This window comes from Hylobates moloch, unplaced genomic scaffold, assembly GCF_009828535.3.
Source record: "Hylobates moloch isolate HMO894 unplaced genomic scaffold, HMol_V3 SCAFFOLD_11, whole genome shotgun sequence".
NCBI lineage: Eukaryota > Metazoa > Chordata > Mammalia > Primates > Hylobatidae > Hylobates > Hylobates moloch.
In genome coordinates this window covers 61745724-61765698 of record NW_026652286.1, presented here as the reverse complement: position 1 = coordinate 61765698, position 19975 = coordinate 61745724, and the positions used below count along the sequence as shown (strand labels likewise).

The 19975-nt window shown below is 36.1% G+C and overlaps 1 protein-coding gene across 4 annotated transcripts in view; it reads left to right on the top strand.

Annotated features, from left to right (window-relative positions):
• Positions 1 to 19975, top strand: part of NOX4 (NADPH oxidase 4) — a 170247-nt gene that overhangs the window by 22159 nt on the left and 128113 nt on the right. For all 4 annotated transcript variants that reach the window (XM_032167132.2, XM_032167129.2, XM_032167128.2 and 1 more), the window contains one exon: positions 18377 to 18487. In XM_032167132.2, the coding sequence (XP_032023023.1) occupies positions 18377 to 18487 (111 nt within the window). The remainder of the gene's footprint in view (positions 1 to 18376; positions 18488 to 19975) is intronic.

The following is a 19975-nucleotide window of genomic DNA, read 5'->3' as shown; positions in this document are numbered from 1 at the left end:
TTGTCTCTAACAAAATTTTACTGATGTGATGATTAACTATACTAGTAATGTAATTGCCAGAATTACTTCCTTACAATCTGTTGTCCACACTTCATTGAGAATAATCATCGCCAAATACTAATCTCTTCATGCCACTTCCTGGCTTAAAACACAATCATTCTGTGCTATGGAATGAATATTTGTGTCCCCCCAAAATTCACATGTTGAAATCCTCACCCTTAAGGCAATAGTATTGGGAAGTGGAGCCTTTGGGTGACTTGGTGATTAGGTGATGAAGGTAAAGCTCTCATGACTGGGATTAGTGCCTTTATAAAAGAGGCTTCAGAGTGCTGGTTAGCGACCATGTGAGGATGCCAGCAGAAGGCACTGTCTATGAGGAAGTGGGCCCTAACCAGACACTGAATCTGCCTTGACCTTGAACTTGTAGACTCTGGAATGGAGAGAAATAAATGTTTGTTGTTTATAAGCCACCCAGTTTATGGTATTTTCTTAAAGCATCCAGAGCAGACTGAGAGAGATGCTCTGCACTAATAAAATAAAAAGATAAAGACAATTTTTTTTTTTTTTTTTTTTGACGAGTCTGGGCTCTGTCGCCCAGGCTGGAGTGCAGTGGCGCAATCTGGCCTCACTGTAAGCTCCGCCTCCTGGGTTCACGCCATTCTCCTGCCTAAGCCTCCCTAGTAGCTGGGACTACAGGTGCCCGCCACTAGGCCCAGCTAATTTTTTTGTATTTTTTTAGTAGAGATGGGGTTTCACCGTGTTAGCCAGCATGGTCTCGATCTCCCGACCTCATGATCCACCCACCTTGGCTTCCCAAAGTACTGGGATTACAGGTAAAGCCACCGCGCCAGGCCGATAAAGACATTCTTAATGTAACCTTCAAAGTCCAGCAAGTCCCCTGATCAGCTTCTCCAGCTTTATGTTCCATCACCCTTCATTTCCAAACGAACCATATTGGCCTACTATTTATTTATTACATATACACCATGTTTTCATTTGCTACACATCATTTCTCATGCTGCTTTTTTCCCTGCATGGATGTCCTTCTTATTTCTAGGTGACTTCTAGTTTTATTCTTCAGATCTCAGTTTCCTTTTTACTTTTCATTAATAAAAGAAGGCTTGCTGATCTTCCCATTTAGATCTGATTTCCTGTTACATGTATTCATACTCTGTTTCTCATTTATCACTGTTACAAATTGTATTTGCTTAATAAGTTATTTGATTAATATATTTCCTCTACTAAAACATAAGCAGCCTAAGGGAAAGGGAATTTTATGTTTTTAGTTCACTATTGAACTCCTAGTGTCCCAAAATATGTGCCGATCACAATAAATATGTGTTCAATTAATAATATAAGTGGAACAGATAGCACTCACTTTAAAAGTACAGAAAAAAATGTTTAGTGAAAGGATGTGATCCAGTGACCCTATGGCAATAAGTTAACTCTATATACTGCCTGCGTTTTTTAGACTGTTTGTACTTTTTGAAAAGCACTAACAGCTAGGATTATTATGTTATATTTGTTTTATAGGTAAGGAAATTGTATCCCTCTCAACTATTTCAAAATTATATTTATTAAGTAGAATATTTAAGATAAGAAACTGTTTGAGATTTTAAGAAAATAACCATGTACTTGGTATACCTAGATATTATGCTTTTCAATAATTTACTTTAAATGGCATTTAAAAATATTTTTCTACAATATTGTCTTGATTCAGGCTGGTATAACTAAACATCATAGACTAGGCAGCTTAAACAACAAACATTTTTCTGTTTCTTGGGAAGTGCAAGACTACAGTGTCAATAGATTTAGGGTTTGATGAGGGCCCTCTTCCTTGTTTACACATGGCTGCGTTTTTGCTGTATCCTAACCCGGTGAGAGAAGGAGAGAGCATATTCTGGTGTCCTCCTCTTCTTATAAAGGCATTAATCCTTTTGCTGTGCAGAAGCTCTTTAGTTTAATCAGATCCCATCAGAGTGAGCAGGAAACCTACAGAATGGGAGAAAATTTTTGCAGTCTATCCATCTGATAAAGGGCTAATATCCAGAATCTATAAAGAACTTAAACAAATTCACAAGAAAAAAACAACCCCATCAAAAAGTGAGCAAAGGACATGAACAGACACTTCTCAAAAGAAGACATTTATGCAGACAGCAAACATATGAAAAAAAGCTCATCGTCACTGGTCATTAGAGAAATCCAAATGAAAACCACAATGAGATACCATCTCACATCAGATAGAATGGCAATCATTAAAAAGTCAGGAAACAACAGATGCTGGAGAGGATGTGGAGAAATAGAACGCTTTTAGACTGTTGGTGAGAGTGTAAATTAGTTCAATCATTGTGGAAGACGGTGTGGCGATTCCTCAAGGATGTAGAATAGAAATACCATTTGACCCAGCAATCACATTACTGGGCATATACCCAAAGGATTATAAATCGTTCTACTATAAAGACACATGCACACGTATGTTTATTGTGGCACTATTCACAATAGAAAAGACTTGGAACCAACCCAAATGCCCATCAATGATAGACTGGATAAAGAAAATGTGGCACATATATAGCATGGAATACTATGCAGCCATGAAAAAGGGTGAGTTCATGTCCTTTGCAGGGACATAGATGATGCTGGAAATCATCATTCACAGCAAACTAACACAAGAACAGAAAACCAAACACTGTATGTTCTCACTCACAGGTGGGAGCTGAACAAGGAGAACACATGGACACAGGGAGGGGAACAATCACGAACCGGGGCTTTTTGGGGTCGGGGGGTTAGGGGAGGGATAGCATTAGGAGAAATGCCTAATGTAGTTGATAGGTTGATGGGTACAGCAAACCACGATGGCACATGTATACCTATGTAACAAACCTACACTTTCTGCACATGTAGCCCAGAACTTAGAGTATAATAAAATTTTTTTAACAAAATAAAGGCATTAATCCTATCATGGGGACTCCATTCTCATGACTTCACTTACATCTAATTTTGTATCAAAGGCCGTTACTCCAAATACCATCACATTGGCGACTAGGGCTTCAACAAATGAATTTTGGAGAGAAACGGCATTTAGTTCATAACAAAAACTAAACTTTGTTTTGTTTATACGTTCTCATTTAAAATCTATTTGTAGTTTTAAAAATTACATATGGAATCCTCAGTTAATTATGTATCTTTGACACCTTGACGGGTGGGACTTGAAACTTGAAAATAACACTTCCATCTAGTGACAAGTAACCTGATTAAATTAAAAAACTCTGGAGTAGCTGGGAAGGGTAAAACAAATCATTCGCACAGAATGGACTGGACACATAACTTAGAGCAGTCACTTTTTTAAAAATAAACACCTGAGGTAATTGATGCTTATGAAGCTTATGGATTAATAATGATCAAACAAAACAATCTGTTTATCTAACAGAATATTGTCCACGTAGTAACTAGATAAAATGTTTTCTTACAATCTTGCCTCTTAAAAATGGGTCCGTCTCCATTTTCCTCACTCCACTGCTTCTGAATGAGAACGTTTTGTACTCTGGAAACCTAGTAAAAAGTTTTCTTCTTAGTTTAAAAAACGAACTATATTCAGGAACAAACGTGTATGAGAAAGTGCGTTCTTGGTAAAATTTCCAGTTGGATTTTGCAGAATCATAAAGAAGTTGATGCTAAAATAAGCTCTATTTATCCCAAGGGGACACTTAAAGCCACTTTGAATTAAATTACTGTGGGATTTAATATAAACACAATAATAAAGCACTTCCAGACATGCAATACATAGTTAGACAATGAAGATATATAAAAATTTTATTTAAAGCATTGAATCTCAAAGGAAATATGGATGATTTATTTGTATCTCTTAATTCCTGAATTTTTGTAATAGATTTTAGCTGATGTATTTTAAATTAACTGTTGTTCAGCTACATTAAAACTACAAATACAATTGTCATATACAATCCTTTGAGCTAAAATATTCTTATCATATGCAAATGCCAGATCAAAAGAGATAATTATTCTATTTCTCTGGAAGCCTATATAAGCAAGAAAAATCTGCCACTCTCAGATGATAATTATTTTACTGATTGAGATAGAAAATTATATTTAACCTTTTTTAGATAGTCCAGAGAGTATTATATCTATTTGTCCACTTACTGGTATATCCATTAAACTGTATCCCTAAGGTGTTCCAACTTCAGATGTAGAAATAGCCTAACTGGACATATTAATTACTTTTTATATCAGTCATTGAAAATTACTGCTTTCCTGAAAACACCATTTATTATCCTGTCTCCCTTTCAGGAACTATATTTCATATGCTGACAATAAACACGAAGTTGACATTTTGCCAACAGTTAAGTTGGAAATATCAAGTGCATGAACAAATTCAAGAAAAGCATCTGTCTTACACATATTCTTAGTCAGTGTCATTAAAATGAAGTTGTTTTGTGGCCTACTTCAGGAAAAATATACAGATATGACCCCATCTCTTGTTATATTTTTATACACTATTCATATAAAAGGTGTGAATAGTACCAGACAACAACAGATGACAAGCTAGCAAGAATATGATTCAAACTTGTTGCCAAAAAATATTGCATCAATACCAAAGGGGACTGATTCTTTGAAAATTATGTTGTGTCATGTGATTATAATTAGCTTGTATGAAGCACGGCTGATCTGGGATGTAGGATTCAGTGGTAGTCCAGAGAATAGTGTTCCTATTATTATTAATAGAAAGTCTTGCTATATGACAGGCATTGAATTAAAGAATTTACGTACATAATTATTTTTATTTGTTTATATTAAATGGACAGAATCTGATTACTAATATTCCTCAGTTCCTATCCCAATTCGTTAATTTAGGCATGATCCTCCTTTATTTATTTTATACAAATTACTTTATGATATAATGAATATCCATACATACATCTAGAATTAGAACATTATAAATAATTTACGTCTATATATTTGGTTATCTCATCATATGTCTATCCTTTTCTTCTCTCTTCCTGCAAGAGATTACCACTATTGTGAATTTTGAGTTTCTCATTTCTTTGACATTGAAAAAAATAGTTTTATTTTGCCTGTATATTTAATGTATTACTTGTTTTGATTGATTTCTAACTTTTTATGTCTTGAGAAATCCGTAGCTATGCTAATGTCTAAAAGATTCATATATATATATATATATTTTTTTTTTTTTTTTTTCACATCAGTTAGAATGGTGATCATTAAAAGTCAGGAAACAACAGGTGCTGGAGAGGATGTGGAGAAATAGGAACACTTTTACACTGTTGGTGGGACTGTAAACTAGTTCAACCATTGTGGAAGTCTGCGTGGCGATTCCTCAGGGATCTAGAACTAGAAATACCATTTGACCCAGCCATCTCATTACTGGGTATATACCCAAAGGATTATAAATCATGCTGCTATAAAGACACATGCACACGTATGTTTATTGCGGCATTATTCACAATAGCAAAGACTTGGAACCAACCCAAATGTCCAACAACGATAGACTGGATTAAGAAAATGTGGCACATATACACCATGGAATACTATGCAGCCATAAAAAATGATGAGTTCATGTCCTTTGTTAGGGACATGGATGAAACTGGAAAACATCATTCTCAGCAAACTATCGCAAGGACAAAAAACCAAACACCTCATGTTCTCACTCATAGGTGGGAATTGAACAATGAGAACACATGGACACAGGAAGGGGAACATCATACTCTGGGGACTGTTGTGGGGTGGGTGGAGGGGGGAGGGACAGCATTAGGAGATATACCTAATGCTAAATGATGAGTTAATGGGTGCAGCACACCAACATGGCACATGGATACATATGTAACAAACCTGCACGTTGTGCACATGTACCCTAAAACTTAAAGTATAATAATAATAAAATTAAAAAAATAAAAATAAAAGATTCATATATTATGTTCTATTAAAACTTTTGAATTTTGATTTTGATATTTAAGTTCTTAACTATTCAGGAACTAATGTTTTGGGATGGTTTGAAACAAGGATGTTATGTGATTCTGTTTCCATATGATAACCAATTTTTTCCTTCATCGAATAGACTCTTCTTTTCCCATTAATCTGACATGCCTCTTTGTCACATATCCTAGTTGATATATATATAGTTGTTTATAGGTCTTTGTTTTGTTCCGTTGGTCAGTTTATCTATCTATACACAAGAAACACATTCTGAATTACTGTAACTTTTATAGTAAGTTCTATTATGTGAAGGCCAAATTATTTCTCCTTTTCTTTTAGTGTTTTACTTTGTTTCTGCTGTTTTGCATTTCTGCATACATTTTAAAGTCAGCTTGCCAAGTTTTATGAAGAAAACCTACTGGAGTTTGATTGGAGTTACACTGAGTTTCTAAATCAATTTTGAGAGATTGGCATCTTTACAATATTAAATCTCCCTACATGCAACATGGTGTATTAGTTATCTACTTAGCCCTTCTCTTATGTTCCTTTAGTTCCTTGTTTTTACATGTGTCTTATGGTTTGTTTTTTGTTAAGTTTTTTACTAGAAAATTTACATTTTTTATTACTTTTATAAAATAAAAACTTTAAAATATGTTTTTAAAAATATTTGTTGCTGTTATATAGTAATGTAGTTAGCTAGCTTTCGTTCATCCTTCTGACCCTCCCTTGCTCTCTTTCTTCCTTTTTTTTCTTCTTTCTTCCCAAAAGTAGCAGAATAAAACAAAAGTTTACTAAGGATTGCATTTATTGAATAGAAAACGTTTTAGAGGCATGTTACAAGTAATTTGTGGCTGAATTTCCTCACATAGTAGTATTATGTTCTCTCTTGGCAGATGAGTAATGCAAACATTAGAAAATTCAAATAGTTTTTCCATAACTTGAAAGAGATAATAGTGGGATTTTACTGGTCAATTTTACTTTAAGACCTGTGACTTATAAGATGTTGTGTAATGAGGTTTTGTTCCCCTCATTCTACTTTCTTCTGCTCCATAATGTTAATATTGGATTTAAATATTTTCTTCTCATATTTTTTTAAACTTTTATTTTAGGATCAGTGGTACATGTGCAGGTTTACTACAGGGATAAATTGTGTTTCATGGGGATTTGGTGTGCAGATTATTTTTTTCACCCAAGTAATAAGCATAGTACCACATAGATAATTTGTTGAATGTCTCCCTCCTCCCACCCTCTACCCTCAAGTAGACCTCTGTGTCTGTTGTTCCATTCTTTACGTTCCTGTCTACTCAATGTGAGTGAGAACATGCACTCGGTATTTGGTTTTCTGTTTTAGGATAATCACCTCCAGCCCCATTCATATTTCTTGCAAAGGACATGATCTTGTTTCTTTTTATGGCTGTGCAGTATTCCATGTGTGTATATATATATATAATATTTTCTTTATCCAGTCTGTCATTAATGAGCATTTAAGTTGATTCCATGTCTTTGCTCTTGTGAATAGTGCTGTGATGAATGTATGTGTGCATGCGTCTTTATGGTAGAATGATTTATATCCCTTTGGGTGTATATTCAGTCATGGGATTGCTGGATCAAATGAAAGTTTGGTTTTAAGTTTGTTGAGAAACTGCAAAACTATTTTCCACAGGGGCTGATCTAATTCACATTCCCATGAACAGCATGTAAGTGTTCCTTTTCTCTGCAACCTTCCCAGAATCTGTTATTTTTTGACTTTTTAATTATAGCTATTCTGACTGGTGTGAGATGGTATCTCACTGTGGTTTTGATTTGCATTTCTCTAATAATTAGTGATGTTGAATATTGTTTTCATATGCTTGTTGGCCACCTGTATGTCTTCTTTGGAAAAGTGTCTTTTTATCTTCTTAGCCCACTTTTTAATGAGATTGTTTGTTTTTTGCTTGTTAATTTGTTTAAGTTTCTTACAGAATCTGTGTACTAGGTCTTTGTCATATGCATGGTTTGCAAATATTTTCATCCATTCTGTAGGTTGTCTGTTTATAATTTCTTTTGTTGTGTAGAAGCTACTTAGTTTAATTAGATCTTATTTGTCTATTTTTGGTTTTGTTGTAATTGCTTTTGTTGTCTTCATCATGAAATCTTTGCCAAGGTCTATGTCCCGAATGGTATTTTTCTTAGGTTATCTTCCAGGCTTTTTATAGTTTTAGGTTTTACATTTAAGTCTTGAGTTAATTTTTATATTGCTTTACATTTAAGTCTTTCATTCATCTTGAGTTGATTTTTATATTGCTTTAAGGAAGGGGTCCAGATTAAATCTTTTGCAAATGGCTTGCCAGTTATCCTAGCACCATTTATATTGTTGCTAGGAGGATATAGTTGTAGTTATCCTAGCACCATTATTTCCTATTGATTGCTTTTGTTGATTTTGTCAAAGATCATATGGTTGTAGGTGTGCAGCTTTATTTCTGGGCACTCTATTCTGTTCCATTAGCCTATGTGTGTGTTTTTGTACCAGCACTATGCTGCTTTGGTTACTGTAGTCTTGTAGTGTAATTTGAAGTCAGGTAACGTGAGGCCTCCAGTTTTGTTCTTTTTGCTTAGTATTGCTTTGGCTATTTGGGTTCTTTTTTGGTTCCATATGAATTTAAAATAGTTTTTTTCTAATTCTGTGATGACTGGCATTGGTAGTTTGATAGGAATGGTATTGAATCTGTAAATTGCTTTGGCCAGTATGCCCATTTTAACTATAATGATTCTTCCTATTTATGAACATGGAATTTTGTTTCATTTGTTTGTGTTATTTCTGATTTCTTTCAGCAGTGTTTTGTAATTCTCTTACAGTGGTCTTTTATTTACCTGGTTATTTGTATTTCTAGGTATTTTATTATTTTTGTGGATATTGTGAATGGGATTATGATCTTGATTTGGCTCTCAGCTTGAACATTGTTGCTGTATAGAAATGCTACTAATTTTTATACATGGATATTTTTATCTTTAAACTTTGCTGAAGTTGTTTATTAGATCTAGGAGCTTTTGGGCAGGGATTGTTGGATTTTCTAGGCATAGAATCATATCGTCTGCAAACTGAGATCATTTGAATTCCTGTCTTCTTATTTGGATGTCTTTATATTTTTCTCTTAGCTGACTGCTCTGTCTAGGGCTTCCTGTATTATGTTCAATAGGAGTGGTGAGAGAGGGCATCCTTGTCTTGTTTTAGTTCTCAAGGGGAATGCTTATAGCTTTTCCCTTTTCAAAGTGATGTTGGCTGTGGGTTTGTCATAGATAACTCTTATTATTTTGAGTTATGTTACTTCAGTGCCTAGTTTGTTGAGTGTTTTCAACATGAAGCAGTGTTGAATTTTACTCAAAGCCTTTTCCACATCTATTGAGATGATCATGTTTTTTTAATATTTAAGTTTATGTGATGTATACCATTTATTGATTTGTGTATGTTGAAGCAACCTTTGTCTCAGGGAAAAAACCTACGTGATTGTGGTGAATTAGCTTTTTGATTGCTGCTGGACTTGATTTATTAATATTTTGTTGGGGATTTTTGCTTCTATTTTCATCAAAGATATTGGCCTGAAGTTTTCTTTTTTTGTAGTATCTCTGCCAGGTTTTGATACCAGAATGATGCTGGTTTTGGTACCAGAATGAGTTAGGAGAAAGTCTCTTCACCTCATGTTTTTGGAGTAATTTCAGTAGTAATGATATTATCTCTTCTTTATACATCTAGTAGAATTTGGCTATGAATCTATCTTCTCTTGGGCTTTCTCTGGTTGGTAGGAATTTTATTATTGATTCAATGTTGTAACTTATTATTTGGTTTGTTCAGGGTATCTATTTCTTCCTGGTTCAATCTTGGAGGGTTTATGTTTCCAGAAATGTCTTTATTTCTTTTAGGTTTTGTAGTTTGTTTGCATAAAGCTGCTCATAATAGTCTCTGAGTGTTTTTTCTACTTCTGTGAAGCCTGTGATAATGTTTCTTTTGTCATTTCTAATTGTGTTTATTTAGATCTTCTCTCTTTTTCTATATTAGTCTAGCTAGCAGTCTATCAGTCTTATTCTTTCAAAAAACCAATTTTACAATTTGTTGAACTTTTGTATGATTTTTCCTCCTTCAGTTTCATTCAGTTCAGCTCTGATTTTGGTTATTTTTTGTTCCCCTAGGTGTGATGTTAGGTAGTTAATTTGAAGTCTTTCTTTTTGATGTGGGTGCTTAGTGCTAAAAACTTTCCTTTCAACACTCCTTTAGCTGTGTCCCAGAAATTCTGGTATCTTGTATCTTTATTCTTCTTAGTTAAAGAATTTCTTGATTTTTACCTTAATTTCATTGTTTACCCAAAAGTCATCCAGGAGCCGTTTCTTTAATTTCCATGTAATTGTATGGTTTCGAGCAATCTTCTTAGTGTTGAGTTATATTTTTATTGCATTGCGGTTCAAGAGTGTGGTTGGTATGATTTTAGGTTTTTAAATTTTGCTGAAAATTGTTTTATGGCAGAGCATGTGGTCAATTTTAGAGTATATGCAATGTGCAGATAAGAAAATTGTATATTCACTTGTTTTGGGGTAGAGTGTCTTGTAGATATCTGTTAGATCCATTTGGTCATGGGTCAAGATCATGTCTTGAATATCTTTGTTAGTTTTCTGACTCAAGGATCTGCCTAATAAAATTAGTGGGGTTTTGAATTCTTCTGTTATTTTTATGTGGTATCTAAGTCTCTTCATAGGGCTCTAGGAACATTTTTTATGAATCTGGGTGCTCCTGTGTTGAGTTCATATCTACTTAGAATAGTTAGGTCTTCTTATTGAATTGAACCCTTTACCATTATGTAATGCCCTTGTCTTTTTTGTTCATTGTTTGTTTAAAGTATGTTTTGTCAGAAACTGGAGTAGCAACCCTTGCTTTTTTCTGTTTTCTGTTTACTTGGTAGATTTTTTTCCATCCTTTTACTTTGAACCTATGAATGTCATTGCATGTCAGATGGGTCTGTTGAAGACAGCATTCAGTTGACTCTTGTGTCTTTTTCCAGCTTGCCACTCTGTCTTTTAATTAAAGCATTTAGCTTGTTTACATTCAAGGTTATTATTGATATATGTGAATTTGTTCCCATTATCATGTTGTTAGCTGGTTATTATGCAGACTTTATTATGTAGTTGCTTTACAGTGTCAATGGTCTGTGTACTTAAGTTTTTGTCGTGGCTGGTAATGGTCTTTTGTCTTTATATTTAGCACTCCCTTCAGGATCTCTTATAAGGCAGGTCTTGTGGTTAGGAATTTCCTTAGCAATTGCTTGCCTGAAAAGCATCTTATTTCTTCTTTGTTTATGAAGTTTAGTTTGGCTGGATATGAAATTCTTGGTTGAAATTTATTTTCCTTAAGAATACTGAATATAGGCCCCCAATTTTGTCTGCCTTGTAGGGTTTCTGTTCAAAGGTCCACTTTAGCCTGAAAGTATTCCCTTTGTAGTTTGACTTGCCCCTTCTCTCTAGCTGCCTTTAACAGTTTTCCTTTCATTTTGATCTTTGAGAATCTGATGACTGTGTTTTTGGGATGGTTATCTTGTATAGGATCTCACAGGAGTTCTCTGCATTTCCTGAATTTGAGTAATAGCCTCTCTAGCAGGGTTGGAGAAATTTTCATAAATTATATCCTCAAATATGTTTTCCAATTTGCTTACTCTCTCTCAGGGATGCCAATTAGTAGATTTGGCCCTTTTACTTAATCCCATATTTCCTGGAGGTTTCGTTCATTCTTTTTTCTTTGTTTTTGTCTGAATTAATTTGGAGAACTGGTCTTCAAGCTCCAACATTCTTTCCTCAGCTTGGTGTATTCTGCTATTAATACTTGTGATTGGATTATTAAATTTTAGGAGTGAGCTTTTTAGCTCTATCAGATCAGTTTGGTTCTTACTTAAAATGACCATTTCATCTTTCAGTTCCTGCATCATTTTACTGTATTTCTTAGTTTCCTTTGATTCACTTTCAACTTTCTCTTGAATCTCTATGAAGTTTGTTTTTATCTATATTCTGAATTCTATTTCTGTCATTTTAGCCATTTCAGCCTAGTTAACAACTATTGCTTGGGACCTAGTGTGGTCATCTGGAAGTAAGAAGACACTCTAGATTTTTGAGTTGCCAGGTTCCTTCTCATCTATGTGGACTGATGTTCTTTTAGTCTTTGAAGTTACTGTTCTTTGGATGGAGGTTTTTACAATTTTATTTTTTTTGATGCCTTTGGAAGTTTGGTTGTGGTTCAAGGTAGGTTCAGTAGACTGACCTTATTTCTGGAAGGTTTTAGGGGGCCAAGGATCAGCTAAGTGCTCCTGGACTGCATGTTAACTCTGGGAGCCTGTACTAGGCCCCAAGCTTCGGTCTCTGGCCCTTTGAGGTTACGAATCTGATTCACTAGGGGTGCTGAGGTGTCCCAGTCTACTGGCCACAACTCTACAAAGCTGGTGCTGTCAGGGTTCACTCCTGTTGGCTTGGGTGGCGTACTGGTGGGAGTGAGCCTGAAGTAGTCCTGTGTATGCTCATGCCTATGGCAGTGGCAGTGTGGCTGGTGCAGGGCGGTGGCAGAGGCAGAGTTGCCAGCGTCCTTGTACACATTTGTGCTGTTGGTGGCAGTGTAACAGTATGCACCTGCATCAGCAAGGGGTTGGACAGTGAGCTCTGTTTGCATCATCTGTGGTGGCACAGTGGGATGCATTCACACACACATACTGGCTGGGTAAGGGAGGTGAGGTCTGCCCACATGGGGAGAGGGAGACTGTAGTGGGGCAAGGCTGCAGGTTGGCTAGTGTGCATTGTCAGGGGCTGGTCTACTGGAGCTCTTCAACAAACAGGCACAGTCTTCCAGTGAAGGAGCTATGATGATAACCCCTGGGAAGCAACTTGGTTGGGCATCAGAGGCTGTGCTTCAAGCAGGTACATACAGCCAGGCTGTACCCAGGAGAGGCCAGCAGACAGAGGGTGTGCAATTTGGACTGGTCCCATCACATTTGCAACACCACCATGCTCTGTCCAGGTCCGACAGTCTCTCAAAGGCTGATGTCACTTAGAAGGACATGGAGAGTCTTTGGGGATGGGCACCCTAGCCATACTCCACTGCAGCTGTTCCTGTGCCAAACCCTCTGTCTATGGGAGTCATGGGCTCTCTTGCTGCCAGGATTTTTGGGGGTTCCTGGTGAGGACAGACCACTCCTCACCTGTTTAACTCACTCCTTCCCCAGGAGTTCCTGAGGTCCAGGAATGAGCCCCAGTGCTCAGCAGCGCCCTACGGGGCTCCCAGCTTCCTCCCCAAGTTCAGCTCACTGTGTCCTCACTCCATCCACTCTCAATGCTTTCCTGCTGAAGATCTGCTCAGAGTTTGCTAGTCTTCCCCATGTCCCTGCCTCTCAGTGTGAGGTGTTGCCCCTGGCTATATCTAGTCAGCCGTCTTGGGTCTTGTCCTACTTTCTTTTTAGACTAAATCTTTAGTCTTTTCAAAATCTGTTAATAGAAATATTTGTGCATTTATATTTGTCAAAATATATGTATTCTAAATGTACTTATTATTTATTTCTATTCATCCATTCAGTTATTCACACAAGACTTCTTTTTGAAGCTTGCTTAGATTTACCTTCTTTTTTTTTTTTATTATTATTATACTTTAGGGTTTTAGGGTACATGTGCACAATGTGCAGGTTTGTTACATATGTATCCATGTGCCATGTTGATTTCCTGCACCCATTAACTCGTCATTTAGCATTAGGTGTATCTCCTAATGCTGTCCCTCCCCCCTCCCCCCACCCCACAACAGTCCCCGGAGTGTGATGTTCCCCTTCCTGTGTCCATGAGTTCTCATTGTTCAATTCCCACCTATGAGTGAGAACATGCGGTGTTTGGTTTTTTGTCCTTGCGATAGTTTACTGAGAATGATGTTTTCCAGTTTCATCCACGTCCCTACAAAGGACACGAACTCATCATTTTTTATGGCTGCATAGTATTCCATGGTGTATATGTGCCACATTTTCTTAATCCAGTCTATCGTTGTTGGACATTTGGGTTGGTTCCAACTCTTTGCTATTGTGAATAGTGCTGCAATAAACATACGTGTGCATGTGTCTTTATAGCAGCATGATTTATAGTCCTTTGGGTTTTAATTTTTAATTATTATAGTAATTGTATATATGTATAAAGTACACATGATATTTTGATACAAACATGCAATGTGTAATAAGAGTAGTTGGGATATCTATCACCTCAACCATTTATCATTTCTTTATGCTGGAAAAATTGTAATTCCACCCTTTTATTTATTTTGGAATATACAGTAAATTATTGTTAACTATAGTTGCCTTATTTGCTATCAAACAATAGATATTATTCCTTTTAATGGGTACTGTGTTCATGTACCTGTTAACCATCGCCTCTTCATCTCCCAACTTCCCACTACTCTTCTCAGCCTATTCTCTGTCTCCATTAGTTCAATTTCTTTTTTTTAGCTCCCATATGTGTATTCACTCAAGATTTATTGATTGCCCAATTTGATGGATAGAGTAGCCTACAGATTCTTGGAGTAAGAATAATGTAACTAGGAATTTTCTTGAAATGCCTGCTTTTTGTTTCATATATATATATATATATATATATATATATATATATATGACTTTATCTTCTTAATGACAGTGGGGAGTTTTCAGTGACCACCTCATAATATTTTCCATGATACTGAGCAATTTAAAGTTATTGGTGGACATACAAGCTTTGTGAATAAAATAACCACAAAGATTGTAAATATTTGAACAAGCTTGAGAGTTGTAACCAAATAAAATGCTTATCAGAGCATGGTACCTGTGTTTCAAGATTCTGCTCAATTCAGCAAAGATTTACTGAATACTACCACTGTATTAGGGCTGAGGATACATAGCTGTAAAAAAAGGATCCTGCTTTTGAAAAACTTACTACCTGGGTGCAGGAAAAGGGTAGAAAGGAGGAGTAAGCCAGATCCTAGATATGAGAGGCAGTTATAAGGAGAAATGAAGTACCTTTGGGGTTTCTGCTTCTCCATGGAATGTCCTTGTGATAATATATAAGAATCAAGGTAATGCATAGAAAGTCAGAGAAGTTTGAGGTATTATAAGACACAAACACATTAATTCATATACCAACTAAAGAGGAAATGGTGCTGGCTAGGACTATAGGGGTAACTCGTGACTAAGTAATAAACTAACGTAGTCATGCTTGATGGAAGATGAAACCCAAGACCTGTGTTTAACTAACATACTTTACTGGCAACTAAGCATAATGTATATGGCCTATAGGAGCCATTGGAGTAGGCTTTTCTCATGTCTGTCAATTTAATATTTATCCTTCCATATCCTTCAGTACATTTTTTTTGCCTTAGTTTTAACCCTGAGATAAAAAGAGTCATAGAGTCCAGGATACAGAATTCCTTTTCAACTAGTTTGACTTTGGGCAAGGTATACAGCTTCTAAGATCCTTATACAAGTCATCTGACAGAGTATAATAGTTCTTTCTTTACAAGGTTTTTGAAAATATTTTCAGTGATTCATTAAAGACACTTAGCCTAGCGACTGTTCTGTATTGGATGATAAAGAGATGGTAAACCTGTTTGTTGTACCTTACTATGTCAGCTTTCTATAGATGAGATCTTTATTGTTCTTGCTTTGCTTTTTATTTATGCCCAGACTATTTAATTTTGTATTTTTAATATAAAAAATGCTATTTTTAAAGCTACATTTGGCCAGTAAGTTTGGAAATATGCAATTACATTTACTTATTATAATTTAATGGTTGTAATTGTTTCATAACTTGTAAACATTACAGTTGGCTAAATAGCCTTAAGTAGTGGTGTTCAACCCAGGTGGCATATTAGAATCATCTGGAAAGCTTTCAAAAATGTCAATGTTCAGACACTACCCTAAGTCATTAAATTTAGGATTTCTTGTTGTGGACCTAATTATTATTATTTTGTAACAGCTCTTCATCTCTGACATGGCAATAATAACATCTACTCAGCTTGTCAGAGTAGATCTGATGATTATATTAAAAATATATTCAAAAGCGATTGATAAACAGATAATTGAAATAAAAATGTAGGGTAATATTAAAACATTTTAGAAATATTTACCCTGGTCTTGAGGGGTTTAACATTTACTTAGAGAAGTAGGTTAAGACATAAAAAATTCGAGGTAACATGTCACACACTGAATGGAAGTAACAGAATAATTATGCTAGGAATCCCATCCTAATCACACTGTGTAGGCAATCCTTAATGTATATGAGGCTGTGACCTTGTCTAGTACTTCTCAAATATTTATACCTGGGCTTCCTTTAATGATAAAAGAACAAGAACAATAACTTTATTGGGGCTGGAGAAGGTTACTAGGAGGGAAGTCTTATCTAGGGTCGTTGTCTAAAACCACTTACCTCAAATGTTTGTTCATTCATCAAGTCATTCAACAAAATGTTTATTACCTAATATGTGCCTTCTGGACATTTTCCTTTTAAAGGCAATTTAGCAGCATGATAAAGTGGGGGTTAATAGTATAAATGCTGGAGCCAGAATATCTGGGTTTGAATTCTGGCTTCACAACTTTCTGATTGTCTTTTGTTGGGTAAATTCTTAACTTCACGATGACTCAATATTCTTTCTTTTTAAGAAGGAAGATAATATTGTTAATTACTTCCTAGGGTTGCAGAAAGAGGTTTAATGTATTAATAAGTGTAAATTGATCCAAACTATGTGTGGCTAATAGTAAGAGATAGGTGTGCTTTTGCTAACATTTTTATTCTATTATATTCTTCATTTGTTTTAGTATGAACGTAATGTTTTCAGTGTGAACATATGAAGATAATGCGTTAAGTTAGCTATCACCAAATGAAAATGGTGCTCAAAAGAATGGATATATCCTCCTCCCAAGACATAGTCAAATATATGAATCTCAGTTTTTCAAGGCACCATCTTATTTAAGATTGGTCATTTTCAACAACATGGATTATCTAGAGGATGTTATGCTAAGTGAAATAAGCCAGGCACAGAAAGACAAATACTGTATGATCTCACTTACATTTTGAATCTGAAAGAGTTGAAATCATAGAAGTAGAGAGTAGAATGGTGGCTACCAGAGGGTGGGGATGGGAGTGGACAGAGTACAAAGTTTCGGTTAGGAGAAAGAGGCCTGGTAATCGATTGCACAACAGGGTGACTATAGTTAATAATAGTGTATTGTCTTTTTCAAAATAGCTAAGAGGGTATTTTAATTTTAATTTTTTATTTTTTGAGACAGAGTCTTGCCCTGTCACCCAGGCTGTACTCCAGTGTCATGAACATGACTCACTGCAGCCTCAAGCTCCTGGGCTCAAGCAATTCTCCTGCCCCAGTCTCCAGAGTAACTGGGACTACGGGTGTATTACACCATGCCCGACTAAGAGTGGATTTTAAATATTCTCACCACATGGCATGCATCTCTAGTCCTAGCTACTCAGAAGGCTGAGGCAGGAGGATAGCTTGAACCTAGGAGGAAGGGGCTGCAGTGAGCCCTGATGGCACCACTGCACTCAGCCTGGGAGAAAAAGTGAGACCCTGCCTCAAAAAATAAATAAATAAATAAATAAATAAATATATTTGCCACAAAGAAATGATAAGTGTTTTGGGGGGATGGATATGTAAAATAGCTTGATTTGATCATTTCATGATGCATGCATGTATTAAAATATCATATTGTACCCATACATATATACAATTATTATTTGTCAATGAAAAATAAAATAAAAATTTTAAAAAACATTAGAAAGAAGGTTAGAGACATAATCAGGGAAGTACGGAAAGCAATGAGTGCATGTATACCAGTGGGTTCTCTCCTAGTTTCTGATCAGGGAAGAACTCTAGAAGAGTCGTGCTTACTATGTGACCAGAAGGATGAGTAGAGTTAGTGATAAGCAGAGCTTGCAGAAAAGCTGTGGTGTGTAAATGGGCGGGTTGTTTGGAGACTGAGTGTTCCAGAGAGAGAGAACACACAAGAAAAATGTCATTTAAAACTGTGACCTTATCAGTGAATAAAGGGTCCAACACCACATGAATGTGGAGGTGCAGTATATACAGAAACTCTTAAGGCTCTTAACAGCCAGAACAATGGGGGAGGGGCAGAACAAGAAATGGAGTTTCTGTGGCAACAGTGTTTTCAGGTGATTGTAACATTAGCATTAATGAGAGGAGTACTGTTTTGTGGCAGTGCAGAACAGAAAGAAAAGAGTTGTTCAAAGGGGGTTTTAGTGAGAGGAAAAGGGAAGACTATTCAAGGCTCTTGAAAGAGTTGGTATTTGGCATGATTCTTAAAAGAGCAATAGGGTGAGACCTGTAGCTTGTAGAGCCAGGACAAGGCTTTACTACTGTCCTTAACTGTGTGCTGACCTTGCCTTATTTGTTCAGCTAGGATTGTGTCTAAGCAGAGCCTCCGCATCTGTTCTTAACCTCAACTGCAGCCTTATCCTTTTACCCATGTGCCGAACACTCTTGGCTTACCTCCGAGGATCACAGAAGGTAAGAAAAAACAGACCTACTTTCAAATTCCAGCATAAAAATCAAGTGTAACAGTCGCATGTTAGTTTGTTTACTTTTCATAGTCTGAATTTTGGCTGGAGTGGTTTCTTCTAAGATGATGGTAGAAGTCATGTCACCTGCCAAGATGATCTGTGAGTTATTCTGCAACACCAGATAAGGGCAGAGGATAATAGTAATATTATTAACAGGGATTTCCAGCACTATGCTTAGTATTTCACATACATGCTGGCGAATTCTTACAGGGATTCTACAATCAGGTATTGTTAGTTTCATTTCACACACAAGAAACCTCAGGTATAGAGGCTTTGAGTAACTTTGAGACTAGTGAATGACAGAGCTAAGGTCAATCCTAATTTGAGTTCTTTCCATTATGTCATGTCTCATTGAGATTCTGTATTTTCACTTAGCTAAATTCAGGTGAGCAAACTAGACCCCTTTAGATTCTGAGCAATACATGAAATGATTGCTGGTGTTGTCAACAACTTATCTCTGCCTAACACACATACTCATTTTGAAGTGTGTAATAGGCTTGAGAAACATGTCTTTTTTATTATACTTTAAGTTCTAGGGTACATGTGCACAACATGCAGGTTTGTTACATATGTATATATGTGCCATGTTGGTGTGCTGCACCCATTAACTCGTCATTTATATTAGGTATATCTCCTAATGCTATCCCTCCCCACTCCCACCACCCCACAACAGGCCCTGGTGTGTGGTGTTCCCCATCCTGTGTCCATGAGTTCTCATTGTTCAATTCCCACCTATGAGTGAGGACATGTGGTGTTTGGTTTTCTGTCCTTGCAATAGTTTGCTGAGAATGATGGTTTCCAGCTTCATCCATGTCCCTACAAAGGACATTAACTCATCCTTTTTTGTGGCTGCATAGGATTCCATGTATATGTGCCACATTTTCTTAATCCAGTCTATCATTGATGGACATTTGCGTTGGTTCCAAGTCTTAACTATTGTGAATAGTGCTGTGATAAACATACGTGTGCAGAGAAATATGTCTTGATTAAATAGTGATGTCATGTGTTATATGTAGTGTTGTAAAATGAAGTATGTAAGAAAACAGAAAAACACTTAGTCATTCTGCTAAAACTCAACAAAAATTCTTTTTTGTCTTTGACTATTTTTGTGTGTATGTGTGACTGTGTGTGTGTGTGCGTGTTGATTCTTCTTCCCTAAGATTCACTAAGCAAAGCACTGCTGGATAGATATTGATATTTTAAAAGCAGTTGTTAACTTGAGATCACTTTGATGTTCTATGAATTTAATGTGTGCAGATTTACTCTAGGAAAACTTCACAACCCTTTCTATGTAATTATATTTAGAAACTCTTTCCTTTTAATGCAGTAATCTGTGAAAATAACTCTCTCTGGGTTGCCTACCATTTAAACTGCTAGGTTTTGATCCCTGTGGTTGGCTATTGGCTTGGCTTGGAGAAAGAGAAGATAAGTGGCA